The 22,019-nt window shown below is 46.0% G+C and overlaps 1 protein-coding gene across 1 annotated transcript in view; it reads left to right on the top strand.

Moving 5' to 3' along the window:
* Positions 1-22,019, top strand: part of ACP3 (acid phosphatase 3) — an 81,933-nt gene that overhangs the window by 5,688 nt on the left and 54,226 nt on the right. The window contains exon 2 of the mRNA XM_055135046.1: positions 21,904-22,019. This exon is cut by the window's right edge and continues 10 nt beyond it. Within this exon, the coding sequence (XP_054991021.1) occupies positions 21,904-22,019 (116 nt within the window). The remainder of the gene's footprint in view (positions 1-21,903) is intronic.

The following is a 22,019-nucleotide window of genomic DNA, read 5'->3' as shown; positions in this document are numbered from 1 at the left end:
TTACAAGTTTTCAACCTGTTTTCTTTCTCTCTTTGCAAATGGAAAGGCCTAGAAAGAAAGCACCTGGGAGTCAGGGATTAAGTTTCCCTCACATGGCATTTCCCAGGCTAGCAACAGGCTGTCAGCACTCAATCTTACTCAGAATGAAAGGGAGGAAGCGGGGAAGTGGGAAGGGGAAGGAAAGGGAAAAGAAGGGATGGGGTGGGGGAGTACAAAGGAAGAGGAGAGGAGGAAGAGGAAGGAAAGGGAGGAGGGAAGTAATGAAGGGAGGGAAGGAAGGGAAGGGGACAGGAGGGAAGAAGGGAGGAGAGAGAAAGAGGCGAGGAAGTGGGGAAGGGTCATGCACCATTAGCCCAAAGTGTTTATCTGTCTTTGGAACAGCATCACTTGTATCACTTGTCATCCCGTTGCTCATCAATTTCCTCAAGCGGGCGCCAGTAATGTCTCCATTCGTCCCTGTCGCGTGCTAGTGTAGCCCAATAGCGTCTGCTCGCTCCAGGAACACGAAGAGTTTAGGTATGGAACAGCAAGACTAAACCAAATAACTTTCTAAAGGTAGAATAATACCTCTATAAAGATAGAATTTCAGTTGAGTCTTCATTCCAAGTTAAATCCTTTTCGGCAATTTAAGTTACTTTTGTTAACTTTTTTTAAACACAATCCATTAAAAAAAGAAAGGCGGCGTGTTGCAATGCCACTGGCTGATTACGGTGGATTCGTCAAGCAAACACACTTGCAAGCAGGCCGACGCGCCCATCTCCTGCACGAGGGAGATGAGTCAAGGCAGCCAGAGACATGGGGTCTGTTTCATGGCTCCTCAGACAGGTGCGTGTCCACAGGAAGATAAAGTCCCTGACTGAGCCGGCCCTGGAGAGGAGCCTGCTGTGTGCAGACATCTGCCAGGGGCCTGAAGGGCAGCCTGGAGAGAAGGGGCAGGAGATTGCAACGCAGCAGACCTGAGTCTGTTGCATTCCTGTGCCCAGCAAAGATGGGTGGGGAGGGAGGGGTGTTGTGAGGCAGGAGGGAGCGACCCCAGCACTCCCTGAAGGCGAGTAGAGAGGGAGAACCAGGAGCAAGAGACGGGGTCAGCCTGGCTCTGACTGGGTGAGTGGAAATGAGCCTGGAGCTGAAGTCAGGACGCGGCACTGCAGACAGAGAGGACTGTGTGCGGATGGAGCCGGAAGTCGCCCTTGGAGAAAAACACAAGGCAGAGGTGTATAGGGCAAGGGGGCAAGGAATACCCACCTGCCGGCCTGCCATTGAGTGGGTCTTCATTGCGCCAGGACCTGCTTAGCTGATTTTTCTACCAGGCAGCTGAGTCTTTTTTTTTTTTTTTTTGCTTTTTTTGGGGTCACACCTGGCCCTGGCGATGCACAGGGGTTACTCCTGGCTCTGCACTCAGGAATTACTCCTGGCAGTGCTAAGGGGACCATATGGGATGCTGGGAATCGAACCCGGGTCAGCTGTGTGCAAGGCAAATGCACTCCCCGCTGTGCTATCGCTCCAGCCCCCAGGGTGGCTGAGTCTTGTTCAAGTCAAGGGTTAAGGATCACCACGGAGCATGACCGAGGCCAGGCCACAGAAGGAGAAGCACGGGCTTCCCACAGGGCGACCAGCTGTCTCCCGAGAAAGGCCCGGCATTGGTTTCCAGTTTCCCACCCCAGAGGAAAGGATGAAACCTCAGCTGCTGCAGACTGGGATGCCGGTTCCTTTTCTTCCTTCCTTGTTCAAGGGAGGCTTCTGCACTCTCCGCATCTCAGCCCGCCTTGGGTCCCTGCAACTGTCACTGCCGTGTAGAATCGATTCCTATCTTTTCAGTGCAGTCTCTTTTCAGGAGAGATTTTGCTCTCGGGAATGGAATTCCCCTGCTCATTTTGTGAATCAGGGACTCGAGGCGGAGGTGGGTGTTCTAAAACTGTTTCTGATTCAGTGCTCAGGAGTTGCTCTGAGGGGTGCTGGAGGAAGTGGTACCATGGATGGATTCCGCGTCTACTGCGTGCCAAGCAAGTGCTCCATTTTCTTGCGGCATCTCCCTGGCCCTTGCTTTCTAGATTGATCTCACTGAGTCCTCTCCATGGCCGCAGGAAATGGGAACTTGTGACAGGCAGGGTGATGTCCCTATGTCTGACTATGGCAAAAGGAAATAAAGGCTGCTGCATCTGTCCTGAAGACAGGAGAGCACCTGGGTTACCCAAATGAGTCCAAAGTTATCACAAGTTTGGGGTCAGAGAGATAGTACAGCCAGGAGGGTGCCTGCCTTGCAATGTGGCCGACCTGGGCTCAGTCACCCCTGACGTCCTATATGCTCTCCCATGCACTGCCAGGAATAATTTCTGAGTGTAAAGCCAGGAGTAACCCCTGTGCATCATCAGGTGTGGCCCCAAAACCAAAACATTTAAAAACCAAATAACAAAGTTATCACAAGGTCCTCAAAGTGTAAGGGAAGCAAAAGTAGAGTTTATGTCAGCGATGGCATGTGAAAGAGACTGATCCAGCCACCGAGGGAAGGGGCAGGTATACCAGGGGAGCTGTTAGCTTGCAGAAATGGAAGAGCAGGGGCTGGAGCGATAGCACAGTGGGTAGAGCTTTTGCCTTGCACGCGACCAACCCAGGTTCAATTCCCAGCATCCCATATGGTCCCCTGAGCACCGCCAGGGATGGTTCCTGAATGCAGAGCCAGGAGTGACCCCCTGTGCATCACCGAGTGTGACCCAAAAAGCAAAAAGAACCAAAAAAAAAAAAAAAAAGAAAAGAAAAGAAAATGGAAGATCAGGGTAAAGTGCGCCCCCTACAGCTTCCAGAAGAAACACTGCCCTCCCAGCACCTTCACTTGAACCTGTGGGATCAACTGCCAACACTTGATCTTTAGAAATGTAATGTACCTTCTGTGCTGTTTTAAGTCAGGAGGGTCCTGTGCTAGCCTGTACTCGCCCTGTGATTTTTCACTAGGAGGATGGGATTACTGCAAGGTGACTGGCAAGGTACTTGTATCACTTGTATCACTTGTCATCCCATTTATCTTTGATTTGCTCGAGCGGGCGCCAATAATGTCTCCATTTGTCCCTGTTGTGTGCTAGTGTAGCCCAATGATATCTGCTCACCCAGGGACAGGAAGAGCCTCAAATCATTTATTCAGGGTTTTACGAAGAAGTATGACCATCTCGTTGGTGGGCAGCCACAAGGTCTTTGGATGTCCTGTGGAATCCAGTCAGTAACAGTCCAGCGGTCATCTCTGAATCGCGTTACGTGTCTGGCCCATCTAAAAATATAGGCAAGGTACTATATTTAGCCAAAATATGGGCAAGGAACTATCATCGTATATTTTAAACTCTGCTAGGGGCTCTATCCCTTTCCTAGCTTCGGGTTTAATAGAGCACTGCCCCTCATACAGGTAATGTGCATTCTCTCTGAGGTTAATCCTCACTAGAATGGCTTTCAAGGTATTGAAAATGGCATGTCTAGGTATTCCCTGATCCCATACCACAGGGCTCACAGCATTTTTTTTTGTGTGTTTTGATATATTTATTTACAGCTAGAATGTTTCCAATATGTTTCTAAGAAATATACCTTAGAAAATTGTATACTTTTTATTTCTGAAGGAAAATTCAGGATTACCTTCATGTAAAATAAATCTAATTTATTCTAAAGAAACAAGGCTTTTCTAACATATACACACATTTTTAATCACTAATAAATGGAGTTAGAATCTTTTTTTTTAATAATTTATTTATTTTTAATTAGAGAATCACCGTGAGGGTACAGTTACAGATTTATACACTTTTGTGCTTATACTTCCCTCATACAAAGTTCGGAAACCCATTCCTTCACCAGTGCCCATTCTCCACCACCCGTAAACCCAGCATCCCTCCCACCCTCCCCAATCCCATCTCCCCCCCAACCCACCCTGCCACTGTGGCAGGGCATTCCCTTCTGTTCTCTCTCTCTAATTAGCTGTTGTGGTTTGCAATAAAGGTGTTGAGTGGCCGCTGTGCTCAGTCTCTAGCCCTCATTCAGCCCGCAACTCCCTTCCCCCACATGGCCTTCGACTACAATGTAGTTGGTGATCGCTTCTCTGAGTTGCCCTTTCCCCGGAACGTGAGGCCAGCCTCGAAGCCATGCGGTCAACCTCCTGGTACTTATTTCTACAGTTCTTGGGTATTAGTCTCCCACTCTGATATTCTATATACCATAGATGAGTGCAGTCTTTCTATGTCTGTCTCTCTCTTTCTGACTCATTTCACTCAGCATGAAACTTTTCATGCCCATCCACTTAACTACAAAATTCTTGACTTCCTTTTTTCTAACAGCTGCATAGTATTCCATTGTATAGATGTACCAAAGTTTCCTCAACCAGTCATCCGTTCTGGGGCATTCGGGTTTTTTCCAGATTCTGGCTATTGTAAACAGTGCTGCAATGAAAATACATGTGCAGATGTTGTTTCGATTGTACTTTTTTGCCTCTCTGGGATATATTCCCAGCAGTGGTATTGCTGGGTCAAATGGGAATTCAATATCTAATTTTTTGAGAATCGTCCAAATTGTTTTCCAGAAGGGCTGAACCAGTCGGCATTCCCACCAGCAGTGAAGAAGGGTCCCTTTCTCCCCACATCCTCTCCAACAGCGGTTGCTTTTGTTCTTTTGGATGAGGGCTCACAGCATTTTTAATCTCAAGAGGGATAACTGGGAAATCTATGTCAGAACTATGGATCAGAACAGCTATAAAGACTGTCCCTCAATGGAAAAAAGTTGGAAAGTACTTCCTAAGGTGTGCATTATGTCTCTCTTCAATAAAGGGGCTGGATCATCTGGGATCATTAGAAAGGCATGATTAAAAAATAATCTCCTCATAGCTGCAGCTCAGTGGTTGAGTAAATTTCCTTCTTACAGGAGCCCTCTCTACCCCCATTACCTCACTTGAGTCTGCCGAGAGGTCCTGGAGACTAACTCAGGACCCGTATCATTCAAAGAATTGATATTCCTACCTGCCACATCGAAGATAACCTGACTATTCCTGGTGGGGTCCCGGAACCAACTCAGGTTGTCTGTGTGTGAGGCAAATATCTCATCTCTCCAGTTCCAATATAAAGAAACTTTAGAAAGTAGTATGAGAAATCTCGGTGCAATGATTTCTTTTTGGGAAGTGCCACACCCAGTGATCTCAGAGATTACTCCTGGCTCTGCACTCAGTAATTATTCCTGGCAGTTCTCAAAGGACCGTATGAAACACCTGGGATCAAACCCATGTTGGCCATATGTAAAGCAAGTGTCCTACCCACTGTACTATCTTTCCAGCCCGCGAAATGAATTATTTTTAAATAAACTACAATTTTTAATTAAATGTAAGTTACACATATTACTATATATGACCAAAACATACAGCAATGGTTTAAACAAGGGTAACAAAGGAAAAGAAAATGAAAGATAGGCGGGAGGGAAACTGGGAACGTTGGTGGTGGGAAATGTACACTGGTGAAGGGGCAGGAGTTAGAACATTATATGACTGAAACCCAATAATGAAGAGCTTTGTAACTGTGTATCTCACTGTGATTCCGTTTTAAAATAAAATACCACAAAGTTTATTAAATATTTACCCTTTAAAAAGCATCAAATCCGGGGCCAGAGAAGTCACTGAATGGATGAGCAAATGCCTTGCAAGCAGAAGTTGTGGCCTTCACCCCCTACTGCATGGTCTCTAAGCCCCACCAGGAGTGCTCCCCCCCACCCGCCAATCACAGAGCCAGCTGTAGCCCCTGAGCACTCCTAGGTGTAATTTCAATGCCTCCCCCCAAATAAAATAGGTAAAAATGGAAACACCAAATCCAAACCATTTCACAAGTGACTTCAATCAAATTCAGTCAAACTTACAAGGAACAAAGGTCTTCAGTGTTATTAAAATAATTCCCAAGTTTGAAAATATAAAAGCGAATGCCAAAACCTGAAGACTACTCAAGAAAACTACAGGCCAATATTTTATGAATAGTTTAATACAAAATAAGTGATAGAAGTTAATTTCAGTTGGGCATTAAAACAAAATGGCAACGTGATCCAAAGCAAGTAACTAGACAAATTCAAAGTGAAAGGTCAACAGCTTAAAATATCAAAGGAGTAAAAATAAACGACTCATTTTAGAGTGTTTCATAGGAATTCATAAAATGTTCATTATCTACTCAAGTTACTTTTCTTAATTTTTAGAAACTCAATAAAGCAGGAACATAGACCATTTTTTGAGCCTATACATTTGTGAAGAAGAGACGTGTATTTATATCTGGTTGAATTTATATTTATATATTTTTAGTCATTTATATCTGTGAGAATTTTTAAAGGAGGGGAGAGAGAGCTTTGTAGGGGCCGGGGGGGGGGGGGGATGCGGGGCAGAGAGGTAGAGCACCTGCCTTGTAGTATGAGGTCAGCAAGGCACAAGTTCAGCCCCCGGCTCCACCTTGCATGCGTAGAATCCTACAACCCAGGTACCACAATGTGTGATCTCTGGCACGGCACAATTGGTGTGACCCATAGATGGGCACCACACCAAGCAAATGTGCGTATCCCAAGATCAGGTATTAGGGGCTGAGTCCTGGCAGAAATGCAAAAGGGAAGGAAGTGGGGGCAGAAATCAAGCATCACGATTAAGGCTGAAACATTCGAATTCTTACCTTGAAGTCAGAAATGGGTATTAAATGCCCCGAGAATGGCCAGGGGTGTGGTTTGAGTAGCAGTACCCAAGCCTGGCATGTAAGAGGCTTCTGATTTGATGCCCATGGCACCCCAAGAGTGCCCCCCCACCAGAGTGCCCTTAGTATACAACTATGAATTAAAATTACTTTTTAAAAAAATTGAGGACCACACCTAGCAGTGTACAAGAGCTATTCCCAGCAGAGCTTGGGGGACCATGCGGTGCTCCGGCTTGAACCCGGGCCCCCAGCCGGCATTCCAGTGCTCTAGCGCTTTCCGTCTCGCCAGCCTCAAATGACTTTTAGTAAACCTGTGCAGTAAACTGGCCGGCCACAAAATCAATATGCAAACGTTGGTTACACAAGTGTCTGCAACAAGATAGAGGAGAAAGAAAAATTCTTCAATTCTATTTATAATTTACCCCCAATCCCGTTTACCTCCTTGGAATAAAGTACCCTGGGAAGCAATTTCACAAAGAAAGTGAAAGATTCCATTAAAAAAGCTACAAATGACTGCTGAAAGAAATAAAATTGGGGAGACAGACAGACAGACACAGAGAGAGAGAGAGAGAGAGAGAGAGAGAGAGAGAGAGAGAGAGAGAGAGAGATTACAAAAGTGAAGACGTGTTTGCTTTGTACGCAGCCAATCCAGGTTTGACTGAGCACAGAGTCACAAGTAAACAGAAAAGGGAAGGGGAAAAAAGTTAAAAGGGAGGAGAGGGGAGGAAGGGAAGGGGAAGAGGCCAACAGCCAGGTGCAACCCTTGAACAAATGTGTAGGTCCAGAGGGGAGAAACCCACATGTCCTTCGTCCTTGTCCATCTCTCTCCTCCTCTGACTCTTCATAGTCAGAGGTTTCTGAGGAGTTATTGATGGTTTCATGAGCCCAAATCCCTTCTCAGCGGTGGGTTCTGATGTGCCCACTGGGCCGCTCTGGGAGCCAGCAGGAGCTCGGCTTGCCAAATCCCTTCTGTCTCTGTCTTTTCTGCAGACACCAGGAGCTTTTGAAAGTCCACCCCTTCCTCCTCTCAGCTGCCCTTACATTACCCTCTCCTGCTACCCCTGAGCCTGCCTCCCTCCAGACCTCTCCTTTTTCTGCTATGTGGATGGAGGTGGAACCCGGGACTCTTCCTTTAAAAAAAAAAATTATTTGCTTAAACACTGGGGTTTACAAAGTTGTTCACAATACAGTTGTTACGGCCATTCAATGGTCCAACGCAAGTCCCACCACCAGAGTGACCTTCCCTCCTCCACTGTCTCCGTTGCCCCAACCACACCCCAAGCCTGTCCCCTTAGCAGACACACAATAATCTGTTTTGTATCGCTTGTTACAACCAAATGGCTCAGGGAATTATAATAAGTACCTCAGTAAGAGAAAATTTGTGAAAATCGGTAGATCTCTTTCTTTTTTGCTTTGTTTCTTAACAATCTCCTGGAGGGATCGTTTTTCACACCATCAGATTCATCCATTACAAGTAAACAATGCAGCACTTTTCTAGTAAATGTATAGTGTTGGTTTAAATTCAGGTTTTAGGAAGTTCCTCTTACCCAGTAAGAGGAGGAAGGACCGTCTTACCCCAAAGTATTACTCAGTTTCTTGGGGATATGAATAAGGTGTAAAAAATGTGAAAATAAATCATGCCTCTTTGCTAATGTAGAGCTAATTCTTGTTCCCACCTCCAACACAGGCAACCAGTAATCAACCTTCTCTCTAAAAGAAGTTTAACTGTTCCTTTTCTCTTGATAGACCTTCTCTGGGTGATTTCATATAAATCACCTGTGGCTTTACATACCCCTCTAAGCCCAGGATAATGAGATTGATGGAAACAGCCCCAAACTCCACTGTTGGAGGGAATGCTGATTGGTCCAGCCTTTTTGGAAAACAATATGGACATTCCTTCAAAAGCTAGAAATTGAGCTTCCATATGACCCTGCAATATCATTTCTGGGAATATATACTAAGGGTGCAAAAAAGCACAGTAGAAATGGCATCTTCACCTGTATGTTCATTGCAGCACTATTCAAAATAGCCAGAATCTGGAAACAACTTGAGTGCCCGAGAACAGATGACTGGTTAAAGAAACTTTGGTACATCTACACAATTGAATATTATGCAGCTGTTAGGAAAGATGAAGTCATAAAATTTGATTATAAGTGGATGATCATGGAGAGTATTATGCCTAGTGAAATGAGTAAGAAAGAGAGGGACAGATATAGAATGACTACACTCATTTGTGGAATATAAAATAACATAAAATGACACTGACACCCAAGGACAGTAGACAAAAGGGCCAGGAATATTGCTCCATAATTAGAAGCCTGTCTCATGAGCTGGGGGCAGGGGATACGGGGAAGGCAGCTGGAATAGAGAGGGTATCACTAAGTCAATGATGGTTGGAGGAATCACTCAGGATGGGAGATGTGTGCTGAAAGTAGATAAAGGACCAAACGTGATAGCCTCTCAGTATCTATATTGCAAACCATAATGCCCAAAAGGATACAGAGAGTATGGGGGAAATTGTCTGTCATGGAGGCAGAGGGAGGCTTGGAAATTGGGGGGGGGGGTAATACTGGGGACATTGGTGGCAGAGAATGTGCACTGGTGGAGGGATGGGTTTTTGATCATTGTGTGACTGAAACTCAAACATGAAAGTTTTGTAACCGTATTTCATGGTGATTCAATAAAACAATAAAAAGAAAAGGAAAGGAACAGCCCCAAACTCTCTCCCAGACTCCAAACTCAGAGAGCCATTAACAGGTCTACTTGGATTCCTAACGGGCATTCCTTAGGTGTCTAAAGAGGGCTGTGGCCCAGTATAGAAGCTAAGAACATAGTTATCTAAGAGCCAGACATCAGGGTTTGACGCTGAGCTTGTCAATTGGCCATGCTCTGCCCTGACTCCGTAATCACCATTCCATCCTCTGTTTGAGTCCTCACACACACCCTATCTGCCACCCACACTTTCCATCACTGAACCCTGAACTGGAGCCTTATGATCCTGCCCCCGTGTCAGGCCAGGTACCCTAGCTTCCTCCCCTCTGCAATGAGGAAATGATAATGACCCTCTAATTAAGCAATGTAGAGTTAATGATATGGTGGATCCAATAGTGGGTTGTTTGCTTTGGGGTGGGGGGAGGCAGGAAGAGGGGGCCACACCCAGAAGTGCTTAGGAGTAACTCCCAGCTCTGTGCTTGGAGGTCACTCCTGGCTGCTCTCAGGGGACCATGTGATACTGAGGATCAAATTGTGTTGATAATGTGCTGAAGACAATTTGCAGTGAATAGTAAAGAGGCTGGGAGAATAGCTCAGAGGCTAGAGCACATACCTGGGAGGCAAAGGCCCAGGGATTGATCCCCAGCATTGCATGGTCCCCCCCCAGACACCACTGGAATGGGCATTGCCAGGGATGACTCCAGAGCATTGCCAAACCAAAAAAAAGTGACTTGTGAGAACCAACTGCTAATTTTTTAGGAATTTTGCTAAACACAGCCATTATTAACAGTCAAATTACATGAATTTAAAATTCAACCCAGTACAGTCAAAAGAAAGAAAAATAAGCCAAGCACATGATTGCCAAATGATTTTGTCCCATTGCATTAGTATTTTCTCCAGGCTATTTGTACTTCTGCTAGGTGTATGACACATGATGATGGAAAACCTATGGAGCAATGTATAATGACGTGTTCACCTCGACCCACTTCCAGATGCAGTGACCTCATGCTTTCAGACCAGCTAGGGTGGGAATACTTACATTATAAAAATGGGCACACATTGACCCTTCCCCCACACACACACCCCCCAGGATCCATTATTCAGCATTTACAACACACCACTCTGTGGATTCTCTCACCTTTGTCTCCACAATAATCCTCCAATTTATGAAAGTAGCCAGAGACATACACATGTTCTAAGGAGAACATTCACCCTCAGCTACCGAACCCAATTCCTTTTCCTTCAGAATGTCCCAGGTTCTGCCATTCCTCCCTGTCTTTACTATCGCCTTAACTCTAAGCTAATAAACCATGACTTGAACATTTCTCTCTTTTGCAATGACAATATTCTGTGGCTATTTCACTGGGTTTATCACATTGTAACTGTCAGTCATCTCAAGATAATATTCTCTACGGGGCAGTTTGTGTCTGCCTGTGCCTGGTGTTTCCACAGCCAATCCAGATCAGAAGTTCAACAATGCTACAATTCATTAGGTTTATTAGATCAAACAGTTTGTCTTTGGGTCCCTTCATTCTCTGAATTCAAATTACTGAAGCACCTTAAAAGCTTTCTAAAGAGTAGTGGGTAGGGTGTGCCCCACTCCATATCTCGCGCGCGCACACACACACACACACACATACAATTTTTTTTGTATGTCTGGGTTGTAGCTACTAATGTTTAAAATATTCAAAATTAAAACCAAGAGCATTTAAAAATTCCAAGTTAATATCAGAACCATGAAGTCATCAGAGCTACATGATAATAGGTCACCCACGGAAAACTCCAGAGAATATTGCAAACACATGTCACTGTTACTGTCACTGTCATCCCATTGCTCATCCATTTGCTCGAGTGGGCACCAGTAACATCTCCATGTGAGACTTGTTGTTACTGTTTTTGGCATATCGAATACACCACGGGTAGCTTGCCAGGCTCTGCCGTGTGGGTGAAATACTCTCAGTAGCTTGCCAGGCTCTCCGAGAGGGGTGAAGGAATTGAACCCGGGTTCGAACGCCCTACCCACTGTGCTCCAGCCCACTGCAAAGACATAAAATGAAAAAGAAAAGAATACATTCATGTTTTTATGAATACAGTCTTGATGGCCAAGGATGCTCTGAATGTATTTCCTCCTGGAACTCCCTGAATGGGTCTGAAACCACAATCCACACTTTGAAATCCTCTGCTTTATCATAATTGCTCATTCAAATAAACAAAACAACTCAAAAAGCCTGACATGGGCTGGGTAGAATGGATCTGAGAGAATCGCAAAGGACGTAGTGCTGAGAAAGCAATCATATCTGTGTGAGACATTTAATAAAAGGTGGAGTGACAAGGACAGATGGCTCAACTTTCTGAGCACATGCTTTGCATGCAGGAAGCCTGGGTTTGATCCCCAGCACCACATGACTCCTTAAGTACCTCCAGGCATCTGGCCCCAACCCTCCACCTCCCCTATCCCCCCCAAAAAAAAGAAAAACTATGGAATGACAACCATTTGATACGAATCATTATTTCGTGGGCTAAAAAGTCGCAATTTTATTTTAAAAAATAAACAGCAGTAACAACAAAAGAAAACTATGAATGAGGGGGGAGAAAATATTTAAGAAATAAATTTTAGAATTTGGGAGGTAGCTGAAATTTCTTTTATTAAAACTATTTGCTTCATACACACACAAAAAAAAACCCCTAGCATTTCAAAGTTCATTACTCGATTGTAATGAGCAATATCGAAAGCAAGATCTTCAGCTTGTTCTCCATTATTATTGTCAGATTCTAAGAAATACACCGAGAAGTGAAGGAGAAAATGAGGAAATGAATCTCATTTAGAATGTTTAGGGGCTGGAGAGGGACTGGAGTAATAGTACCGAGGGTAGAGCACTTGCTTTGCATGGCAGCTGACCAGGGTTCAATCCCCAGCATCCCATATCGTCCCCTGAGTACCACCAAGGAGTGATCCCTGAGCTGGAGCCAGGAGCAAGTTCTGAGCACCTTAGAGTCTCTCTCTCTCTCTCTCTCTCTCTCTCTCTCTCTCTCTCTCTCTCTCTCTCTCTCTCTCTCTCTCTCTCTCTCTCTCTCTCTCTCTCTCTCTCTCTCTCTCTCTCTCTCTCTCTCACACACACACACACACACACACACAGAATGCTTAGGGGCTAGAGAGATAAGCCAAGAGGTAATGCACTTGCCTTTCATGGGTCTAGGGTGGCCATGACCCTGGTACAAATCCGTAACGTTGCAGATATGCATACAGTCCCCTGACTGCTGCCAGAATGATCCATAAGCCTGCTGGGTATGACCCCAAAACAAAAGCAAAGCACAAACAGGACGATTTAGGAAAACTACTCTCATAGTCACTACAATACAGTAGGGAGCGCCTACTGTCAAGATTTCCCCAAAAAACATCGCCAAATACACCTTGAACCAACTCTTTCAGAGGCTGAAAGTCACACTTCTTCCAGGAGGGGGCGTGTGCTCATGCATCCCTGTGGTGGTGAAGCCTAATGGCATCACGGAGAGCAAGCCCTGAGTTTAAGAATCCTAAGGATTATTTTCATTAAAATAAGCACATCAGGGGCTGGAGTGATAGCACAGCAGGTCAGGCATTTGCCTTGCACACGGCCGACCCAGGTTCGATTCCCAGCATCCCATATGGTCCCCTGAGCACTGCCAGGGGTAATTCCTGAGTGCAGAGCCAGGAGTAACCCCTGTGCATCACTGGGTGTGACCCAAAAAACAATTTTTTTTAAAAAAAGCATATCATACAAAATCAAGAAGTTACATTAGTGTTTTTTTTAAGATCAAAAGTGAGATTCAAAAATGTCTCTGTTTCAGCAGACAGATTCTTCTCAAACACAACCCAACTGACAAAATGTAGTAGGAAGCCAAAGGCCAGAGACCTAAATCTTGAAGAAGAGGGTGCCAAAATCCACAAAACACTTCAAGTTTCAGGATCCAAGTTCCAGATGGATGAGATTTTTCTTTTCCAGAGCAAAGCATCCACACTGTAAGACCTTGTCCATCCTTGGTAAGAAAATAAACAACACCTTGGGGCTGGAGTGATAGTACAGTGGGTAGGACACTTGCTTTGCATGTGGCCAACCCGGGTTCAACCCCTGGCATCCCATTTGGTCCCCTCAGCTTTCTAGGAGTGATTGCTCAGTGCAGAGCCCGGAGTAACACCTCAGCACTGCCAGGGTGGCCCAAATTTAAAAAGAAGAAAGAAAAAGAAAAATGTAGAAAACAAACAAACACAGAAGAAAGAAAGAAGGAAAGAAAAGAAAGAAAGAAAGAAAGAAAGAAAGAAAGAAAGAAAGAAAGAAAGAAAGAAAGAAAGAAAGAAAGAAAGAAAGAAAGAAAGAAGGAAGGAAAGCCCCCAACAAGAAAAAAAATCTCAAAACAAGTTGAATTTTCTAGGCTTTATTTTCTTTTTTTCCAAAATAAAGAAATTGATTAGTAAGAAGGCCCACACTGCAACTTTTTTCATTCATTCATCAAGTATTATGGAGCCCCTAGGCTGTTTATTTGATTTTGGTTTGGGGTTGCAAACACAAAATGCTCAGGGGATGCTCTTTTATCTTACTGGGGGGTTACTCCCATGGTATTTGGGGCACTAGGGAGTGCCAGGGATGGAACCAAGCTCCTGGTATGTCAAGCAACCCATCCAGCTCTCTCCCTAGGCTCTGGAGCCCCTGCTCCGTGCTCACAACTGTTCTACCCAGTGGGAAGCACTGTTCTCATTTAACTTTCCCATGGAGGAAGCAAAGGACTGACCCACCAATGAATAGTATAAAGGCAGGTGTGAAGAGTGCTAGAGCAGAAACAAAACTAGGGGACACGAGAGTGCTGGAGGGCTGGAGCGATAGCACAACGGGTAGGACATTTGCCTTGCATGTGGCTGACCCGGGTTTGATTCCCAGCATCCCATATGGTCCCCTGAGCACCGCCAGGAGTAATTCCTGAGTCCAGAGGCAGGAGTGTCCCCTGAGCATTGCCTGGTGTGACTCAAAAGGAAGAATAGAAAGAGAGAGAGAGGGAGAGAGTGCTGGAAAGCTACTAAATGAACATTGATAGTCAAGGAAGGTCAAGCTAATAAAGCCAAGCGAGAGAACCAGCTGAGCGAAATGGGTGCCAGACAGGGAACGATTCAAGGGAAAGTGCCTGAGGAGAGAGTCTGTTCCACAGACTCCTCTGGGGAACAATGGATCAGCATGGCAGGGATAGAGGAGCTAAGGAGCAGACCACGTGAGAAGAAGAAGGAGTTGAAGAGACATCAGACAAGGATCCAGACAAGGCGGGCCCTGTCGGCCATGAGCGATGAGGGATTCTCTTCAAAGTGCATGGAAAGTTAAATGGCAGACTTTTGGTCATCAGTGGCAGCATTTCAGTCAGGGCCTGCTTCAGGACTTTCTAACTGGTGTTGTGTTATCTTGGGATTTTCACGATACCTCTAGAAGAAATAATACAGAGGGTAAGGTGCTTATCTTGCATGCGGCCAAGCCGGATTCAATCCCTGGCATCCCATATGGTCACCAAGCCCCTCCAGGAATGATTCTTGAGTGCAGAGCCAGGAGTAAGCCCTGACCACTGCCAGTTGTGGCCCTCAAATCAAAAACAAACAAACAAACAAACAAAATAGAGTGTCTTTAATAAAGACAATTTAAGTTAGAGGTAGGAGCTAAAAGGGATAGAAATCAGGGTAAGGGAAAACAAATGTTGATCTTTCAAGATTTAGGAATTCATTCGATAATTGGAATAAGAAATCTCATTAAGGAGAGTGTGCCTCATAATAAAAAAAAATCAGAACATAATTTTCACTAAAATTAACGCATCATAAAAAGCCAAGCCACATTAATTTTTTTCAGCTCAAATGTGGGATTTGAAAATGTCGCTAATGAAAAAATAAAAATCTCTGATGGTTTCAGTTCTCTTCAAGGATCCAAAAGTGAGCCACCTACTCTAGGAGAAAGCATATGTGTAGATTCTACTAGACAGTTTTGCATTTATTGTCTGTAACTTTAATCTGCTCACTGTCTGGGCATGAGTGATAGTACAGTGGCTAGAGCGCTTGCCTGCATGCAGCTGACCCGGGTTTGAGCCCTAGCACCCACACGGTACCTCAAGCCCACTAGGAGCATCCCTGAGGACAGAGCCAGTGGGAAGCCCTACGCACTGCTGGGTGTGGCCCAGCAACAACCACAAAACCTGCTCACTGTCATGGCTGGAGAGGACAGTACAGCAGGTAGGACATGGTCCTGCACACAGTAGATGCAGGTTCGATCCCTGGCATCTTGTATGGTCCTCTAAGCCCTGCCAGGCATGATCCCCGAGCTCAGAGCCAGCAGTAAGCCCTGAGCACCCCCGAGTATCATTGTATCACTGCTATGCCGTTGATCATGGATTTTCTCGAGCGGACGCCAGTAATGTCTCCATTCATCCTAGCCCTGAGATTTTAGCAGCCTCTCTTTACTCATTCTTCCCAGCGGTGCCACACTGGAGGCTCTTTCAGGGTAACGGGAATGAGACCCATTATTGTTACTGTATTTGGCATATTGAATACACCACAGGGAGCTTGCCAGGCTCTGTCATGCGGGCAGGATACTCTCGATATCTTGCCAGGTTCTCTGAGAGGAGGTACTAAGCTATAAGAGGTCGCGCAGCCATGAATGCAGTACAAAATATGGCACAAAAAGCAAACAGCAAAAATAAATGTAATCACTGTAAGAAATTTGGAAAGTAGGAGAAGCAGGAAAATAATATGTCAGTATAATCATGTCACTCCCCTCAAAAAACAAATCCCCACCAAAATGTTGATGAAGAGCACATGAGTACAAATCTTGCATGCAGGATGGCCAGGTTTGACCCTCACCACCTCACAGTCCCCTGAGCCTTGCTGGCAGTGACTCCTGAGCACAGAACTGAGAGTAATCCCTAAGCTACTAAGTCCCTAAGTCCCTAAGTGTCAGGAGCACTGAGAGGTGTGACCCCACCTTCACCCATGGAAAAGTTGATAAACCCCTCCTCAGACTATTCTTCTTCAATGCACATTGATAGAAGTGAGAAAGGCTAATACTTTGGTAAACTATGAGTTCTTTCCTTTGGGGTTGAAATACAATAGAACCAACGAAGCCCTTGATCTGTAAGTGGGTAGTAAAGATGGAGCAGCCTCAGGAGCCACTTTGCATGACTTAAGGTTGTGCTTGGAAACTAGGCTGAGGAGATCAAGACATTGACCTTGGAACTTAAAGAAATTGCAGTGGGGCTGGAGTGATAGCACAGCAGACAGGGCGTTTGCCTTGCACGCGGCTGACCTGGGTTCGATTTCCAGCATTCCATATGGTCCCCAGAGCACCACCAGGAGTAATTCCTGAGTGCATGAGCCAGGAGTAACCGCTGTGCATTGCTGGCTGTGACCCAAAAAGAAAAACAAAAAAGAAATTGCAGGACTGGGGCGATAGTGCACTTGTCTTGCACGTAGCCGACTCAGGTTTGGTCTCTGGCACCCCATATGGTCCCCCAAGCATCACCATGAGTGATTCCTAAGTGCAAAGACAGAAATAATCCGTGAGCAAGTCAGGTGTGGCCCAAAACCCAAAAAATAAATTAAAAAAAAATTTAAGAAATTACAAAAAAAAAAGCCAACACATTTAATCAAGATAAATAGTATTTAGTGTTTTATTTTGTTTTGTCTTAAGGCCTCACCTGCTGGTATTGAGGGGCTATTCCTGGCGCTGCTCTGGTGATCATGCAGTGCTGGGCTTTATTTATTTTTGCAAAACCAGGAATAAAACCCAGGCCAGGAGCATGAAAAGTTTGTGCTCTATCCCTCTGGGTAATTTTCCCAGTCCTCTGAAAGCATGACCTTTTTTGTATTTATGTTTTTGGGACACACCCAGTAATGCTCAGGGGTTTCTCCTGGCTCTGCACTCTGGAATCACTCCTGGCGGTGCTCGGGGGACCATGAGGGGCCAGGGGGTGGGGCCGGCTGTGTGCAAGGCAAGTGCCTTACCCACGGTACTATTGATTCAGCCCCAACAAGAACACAACTTTTAAAAATAAAAATGAGCTTAAAAAAATGAGCTTAAAAATACAATGTATGATTTTAATCTCCTTTTTAAATGGAGGGAGGCCCAGAATTAATCCCCTGATGGGTGAGGGCTGGTTCTTTGAGCACCTCCAGAAGCAAACCCCAAGCACAGAGCTGGGACTAATCTCTGAGCACCAAAAAGAACACACAGAAGAGAAAGGTTGCACGTAAATAGAAATACCATCAATAGTACAGCAGCCGGCCGCTTTCCGCCTAGACGAGACCCCAAGCGGCCGCACACGAGTGACTCCCCCGTTTCTGAGCAACCATGATCCCAAAGGCCCACTAACTACTTTCAGCACCCAGTAGCTTCTTGCAGAAATGCATCTAGACTGTGAACTAAGCTATGGCCCCATGCTGCCCCGGGAGGGGAAAGGTTTTTCTCTCTCGGCCTTTCCTTTTGGCAGCGGTGTGGCAACCGGCATCTTTTGGAGCCCACTAAACAGAGGTACAAGCTTGCAGTGATGCAACTTCTGGCAGAAATTTCACTGGACTTAATTACTAAATACCAGAAGCCCAAAACCTCATATGCTCTTCATTCTCAGCAATGGAAAACATATTATCAAATGATGCCTTTTCGGCAGGTCTGATTGTTGGGGGGAAATTCCAAATAATAATAGCAAGTTTTCTTATGAAATATTGAATGTAATCAAAGTAAAGAGAGATCAAAGTGAAAATCATCAGCCACACACGGGAGGGGAGGGGTGGGATGGGGGTATACTGGGGTTCTTGGTGGTGGAACATGTGCACTGGTGAAGGGATGGGTGTTTGACCATTGTGTGACTGAGACTTAAACCTGAAAGCTTTGTAACTTTTCTCATGGTAATTCAATTTAAAAAAAGGTAGTACAGCAACCCCCTCATCCTCACTGACGCATGGCAGGACCCTGTGGCTGATCCCCTTCAAGCCTCCTGAATGAAACTCTGGATAGTGAGGCCCCAAAAGCTGTGTTCTCTGAGGCCTTCCAGATGATTCTTATGCATGCTAAAAAGTGAGAAGTACATTCCAAGGAACATGCTTTCTGAGCTTACACCTGACTTGGCTAATATTCCAATGACTGAATCACTCATCACGTGAAAGGAGAATGTTCATCAAAATGACTAAGAACATGCATGTGTGAGGGCCCAGGTGTGATACACAACACTAAAAAAAAAATTACACTTCCATACACAAACCCACAAATATGCAAAACGATGCAATTGTCAGTCATTTTATGCCAAGGGCAAATAGACACAAACACTTCCCCACGAAAAAAAAAAAAAAGCTCAATTGAGGGGTGAACTTTTATTCTAAACCCATCTTATATCAATTTTTTTTTTTTGGAAAACAGCTAACAGGAGCTGGATATGTAGCTCAATGGACAAGCACTCACCTCGCATGTGTGAGGCCCCTGGATTCAGTCCTTAGCACGGAACATAAATAAATGATGTGAAAAGCAGCTAACAGGGTAAAGATGATGCAGGGGATGCAGAAGTGGGGGCAGGGGGTTTGTTCATGATTCCCGGGTTCTTCAATATTTTCATGAATGAAACTATTGAGTGATAAAGATGCTCAGACTCAGAGTTATTGGAAAGTAGAAAAGTTTATTGGAAAGTAGAAGAGAGAGAAAAGAAAGGGAGCTTCCAGAATGGGGAGGAACTTCGTATAGGACTAAGTTAAGGCCAGGGAGTTTTGTGTCGGACTTTTTAAGGGTTCCCTGCATTCCTTATTGGTTGGCAAGTGTTTGCAAAAGATGCCAGAAAATCACAGGGATGTCTAGCTGGTCTAAATCTCTCCCGGAGTTCTTGCCCCTTCTCTTGGTCTCCCTGTCAGCGTCAGCTCCAATTACGGAGTCTTACAGGCCTGAAAAGCTCTAGGAACACTGGGACAGAATTTTGGGGATAAAATGTGTGTCAGGCCGATGGGGGAAAGGTGGCAAGGGGAAAATGGAGCGTTCTTCTCCATTGGCAAGATGAAACAAATCTCTAGGCATAATTGCCCATTATCTTAGTTTCCCTGTCAGCCTAGATTCCGGGGCAGAGTTTTATTTATATTCCTGGGAAGTCCCAGGAATGCTGAGACAGAACCTTGGGTATGGAATGTGTGTCAGGATGGTGAAGAGATGAAACATCTTGAAAGAGGAAATGGGGTTTCCTCTCTCACTGGCAAGGGGAAACTGAGGCTTCCTCTTTCACTAACAAGGCTCTGACTGGGCGTTATCTATTTGCATTATTAGCATATATCAGCATATACAATGTGAAGATGTAGCAAGCTCAGGAGCTGAGATACTGCCCTCCTACCTGGCCAACAGCCCGAGGGAGCAGGAGTTTCACCCGCAAAGATTTTTCACTGAGATTTCAATGGCTGTAATGCAAATTTGCCATAAAAGGTAAAATGAGTTGGTTGATTATGTGAGAGACCGGAACCCATGGTCTCCGGAGCACCTAGCTGGGAATAACTCCCATGCACCACTAGATGTGGTTCCAAAACCAACAAACAAAAAAGTAGATGTGGGGCAGACTCTCATTTTTTAAAGCAAGAAATGTGTATTTTCGACACATCATGGAAAAATATGGCAAAACGAAAGGTTTCTGAATGCTTGCACCGTAGCGCTGTCATCCCCTTGTTCATCAATTTGCTCGAGCGGGCACCAGTAATGTCTCCATTGTGAGACTTATTCTTACTGTTTTTGGCATATCGAATACACCACGGGTAGTTTGCCAGGTTCTGCCTTGCAGGTGGGATAAGTCTCGGTAGCTTGCCGGGCTCTCCGAGAGGGGTGGAGGAATCGAACCTGGGTCGGCCGCGTGCAAGGCAAACGCCCTACCCACTGTGCTATCGCTCCAATCCAGTCCTCTGAATGCTTAACAACCAAAAATTCATTCATAACCAACCACATTATCAATCCGAGAGGCTTCTGGCAGGGCTCGCCCAAGTGGTACTTCTCAGATGACAAGGGGTTGCTCGTGAGAAGAGTTTTGTCCAGGTGTCAATGTAGCCACACCTGGAGCAGGCAGAGCCGTCCAACACCCAGGAAGCATGGAAGGGCAGCTTGGACAGGTGGTCTGTTCTTGTGTGTGAGCTACCAGACACTGGAAGCACTTTGGTTTGCAAATCCTTCCATGAGCACACGCATCCCTCCACCTGCCCCCACCAAGTTTCTCAGGCCTGGGCAGACAGAAATGAGGCAGCCAGTGACTAGCCTCATATTCAAGCATGTAACTGATCCACACTGTTGCTAACTGAGATGCAGTAGTTTGGTCTCTGCTAGTGCTGACGTTAAGTTAAATGCATCACAATACTAGTATTTGGGGATAAAAGGGAGGGGCCACACCCAACAGTGCTCGATGCTTACTCTTGTCTCTGTGCTCAGGAGTCACTCCTGGTGGTGCTCAGGGGACCATATGCAGTGCCTGGGGTTGACCAGTTGCATGGCAAGTGCCTCAGCCCTTTATGCTAGTTCTCTGGCCCAAAGCTAAGTGTGTGTGTGTTTTTTTCCATTAGCCACATGATTAATGGCTTGTACACACTAACAGGCGATAATGGTTAGCCCTAGAGTGGATTTCTGGTTTGTTTTGTTATTAGTGGTGGTAGTTTGGTTTTGGTCTGGGGGCCACACCCAGAAGTGCTCAGGGGCTATTCCCAGCTCAGTGCTGGAGGCTGGGGAAGGGGGTCTGTGTGGTTCTGTAGTTAGAACCCAGCCTCCAGCATGCCAAGTACGCACTCTAACCCTCAGGGCTAGTTACCCAGCCCGGAGTGAGTTTCTTATTTTTGCGATACGCTATGTGGACGGCAGGGAGAGGAGCTGAGGGCCTGGAAAGAAGGTGCGAGGCAGATGGGACGGCAAAGGGAGGGCCACAGGGCACTCGTTCACTCGTTCTTCACACCCATCTCCCCACCCCAGAAGGAACAGCAGCTCTCACCCCCCCCCCCATCCCGAGCCCCAATCTAGAGAGCAGGACAGGGAATGGGAGCAGCCCACCTAAGGGTGGAGAGATGAAACCCAGCCCGAAGCTCTGGGCTCAGTCCAGCCTCGCCCAGGACGGTGCTGACAGGCTGGAGAATGGACCCTGAGTTCCCACCCTCACCCGCGTCCCTGAGGTCCCTGATGACATCACGGCGGGAGAGGCCCGGCTGTGACTCACCCAGGATGTCCGGCGTCTGGCCAGAGATGGGGCCTGACCATACCATACAGAACAGGTGGGGGGCTGGGAGGAAGGGGGCGGGGGGGGGGTGGGGGCTTAGTGGCTGAGAACCTCTGAAGGGTTAGGAAAAGTCCTTAAATTCCTAATCGCGACCATCCCACCCAGGAGCCCCAAATATCTTTCAGGAGTGACCCACAGTTCCAAGGTCAAAGGAGCTCTGAGCCCGGTTGGAAAAACAGTGGGGAAGGACCTTCACTCGGTCGCTCTCTACACCTGCTTCGTTCTTTCTCCCCCCCCCCCCCCCCGTTTAATACAGGCGTCCCCCTTCTTGTCCCTCCCCTCAAGGAGAGGTTGCACGACAGTCACTGCGCCCGCAGCGTCTCCCCTCCAAGGAGAGCGACAAGGAGAAGGACAAAGCCCAGGGCATGGCAC

Source organism: Sorex araneus, chromosome 4 (genome assembly GCF_027595985.1).
Source record: "Sorex araneus isolate mSorAra2 chromosome 4, mSorAra2.pri, whole genome shotgun sequence".
Lineage (NCBI taxonomy): Eukaryota > Metazoa > Chordata > Mammalia > Eulipotyphla > Soricidae > Sorex > Sorex araneus.
The sequence above is the reverse complement of the archived record's forward strand: the minus strand, read 5'-3'. Positions and strand labels throughout refer to the sequence as shown.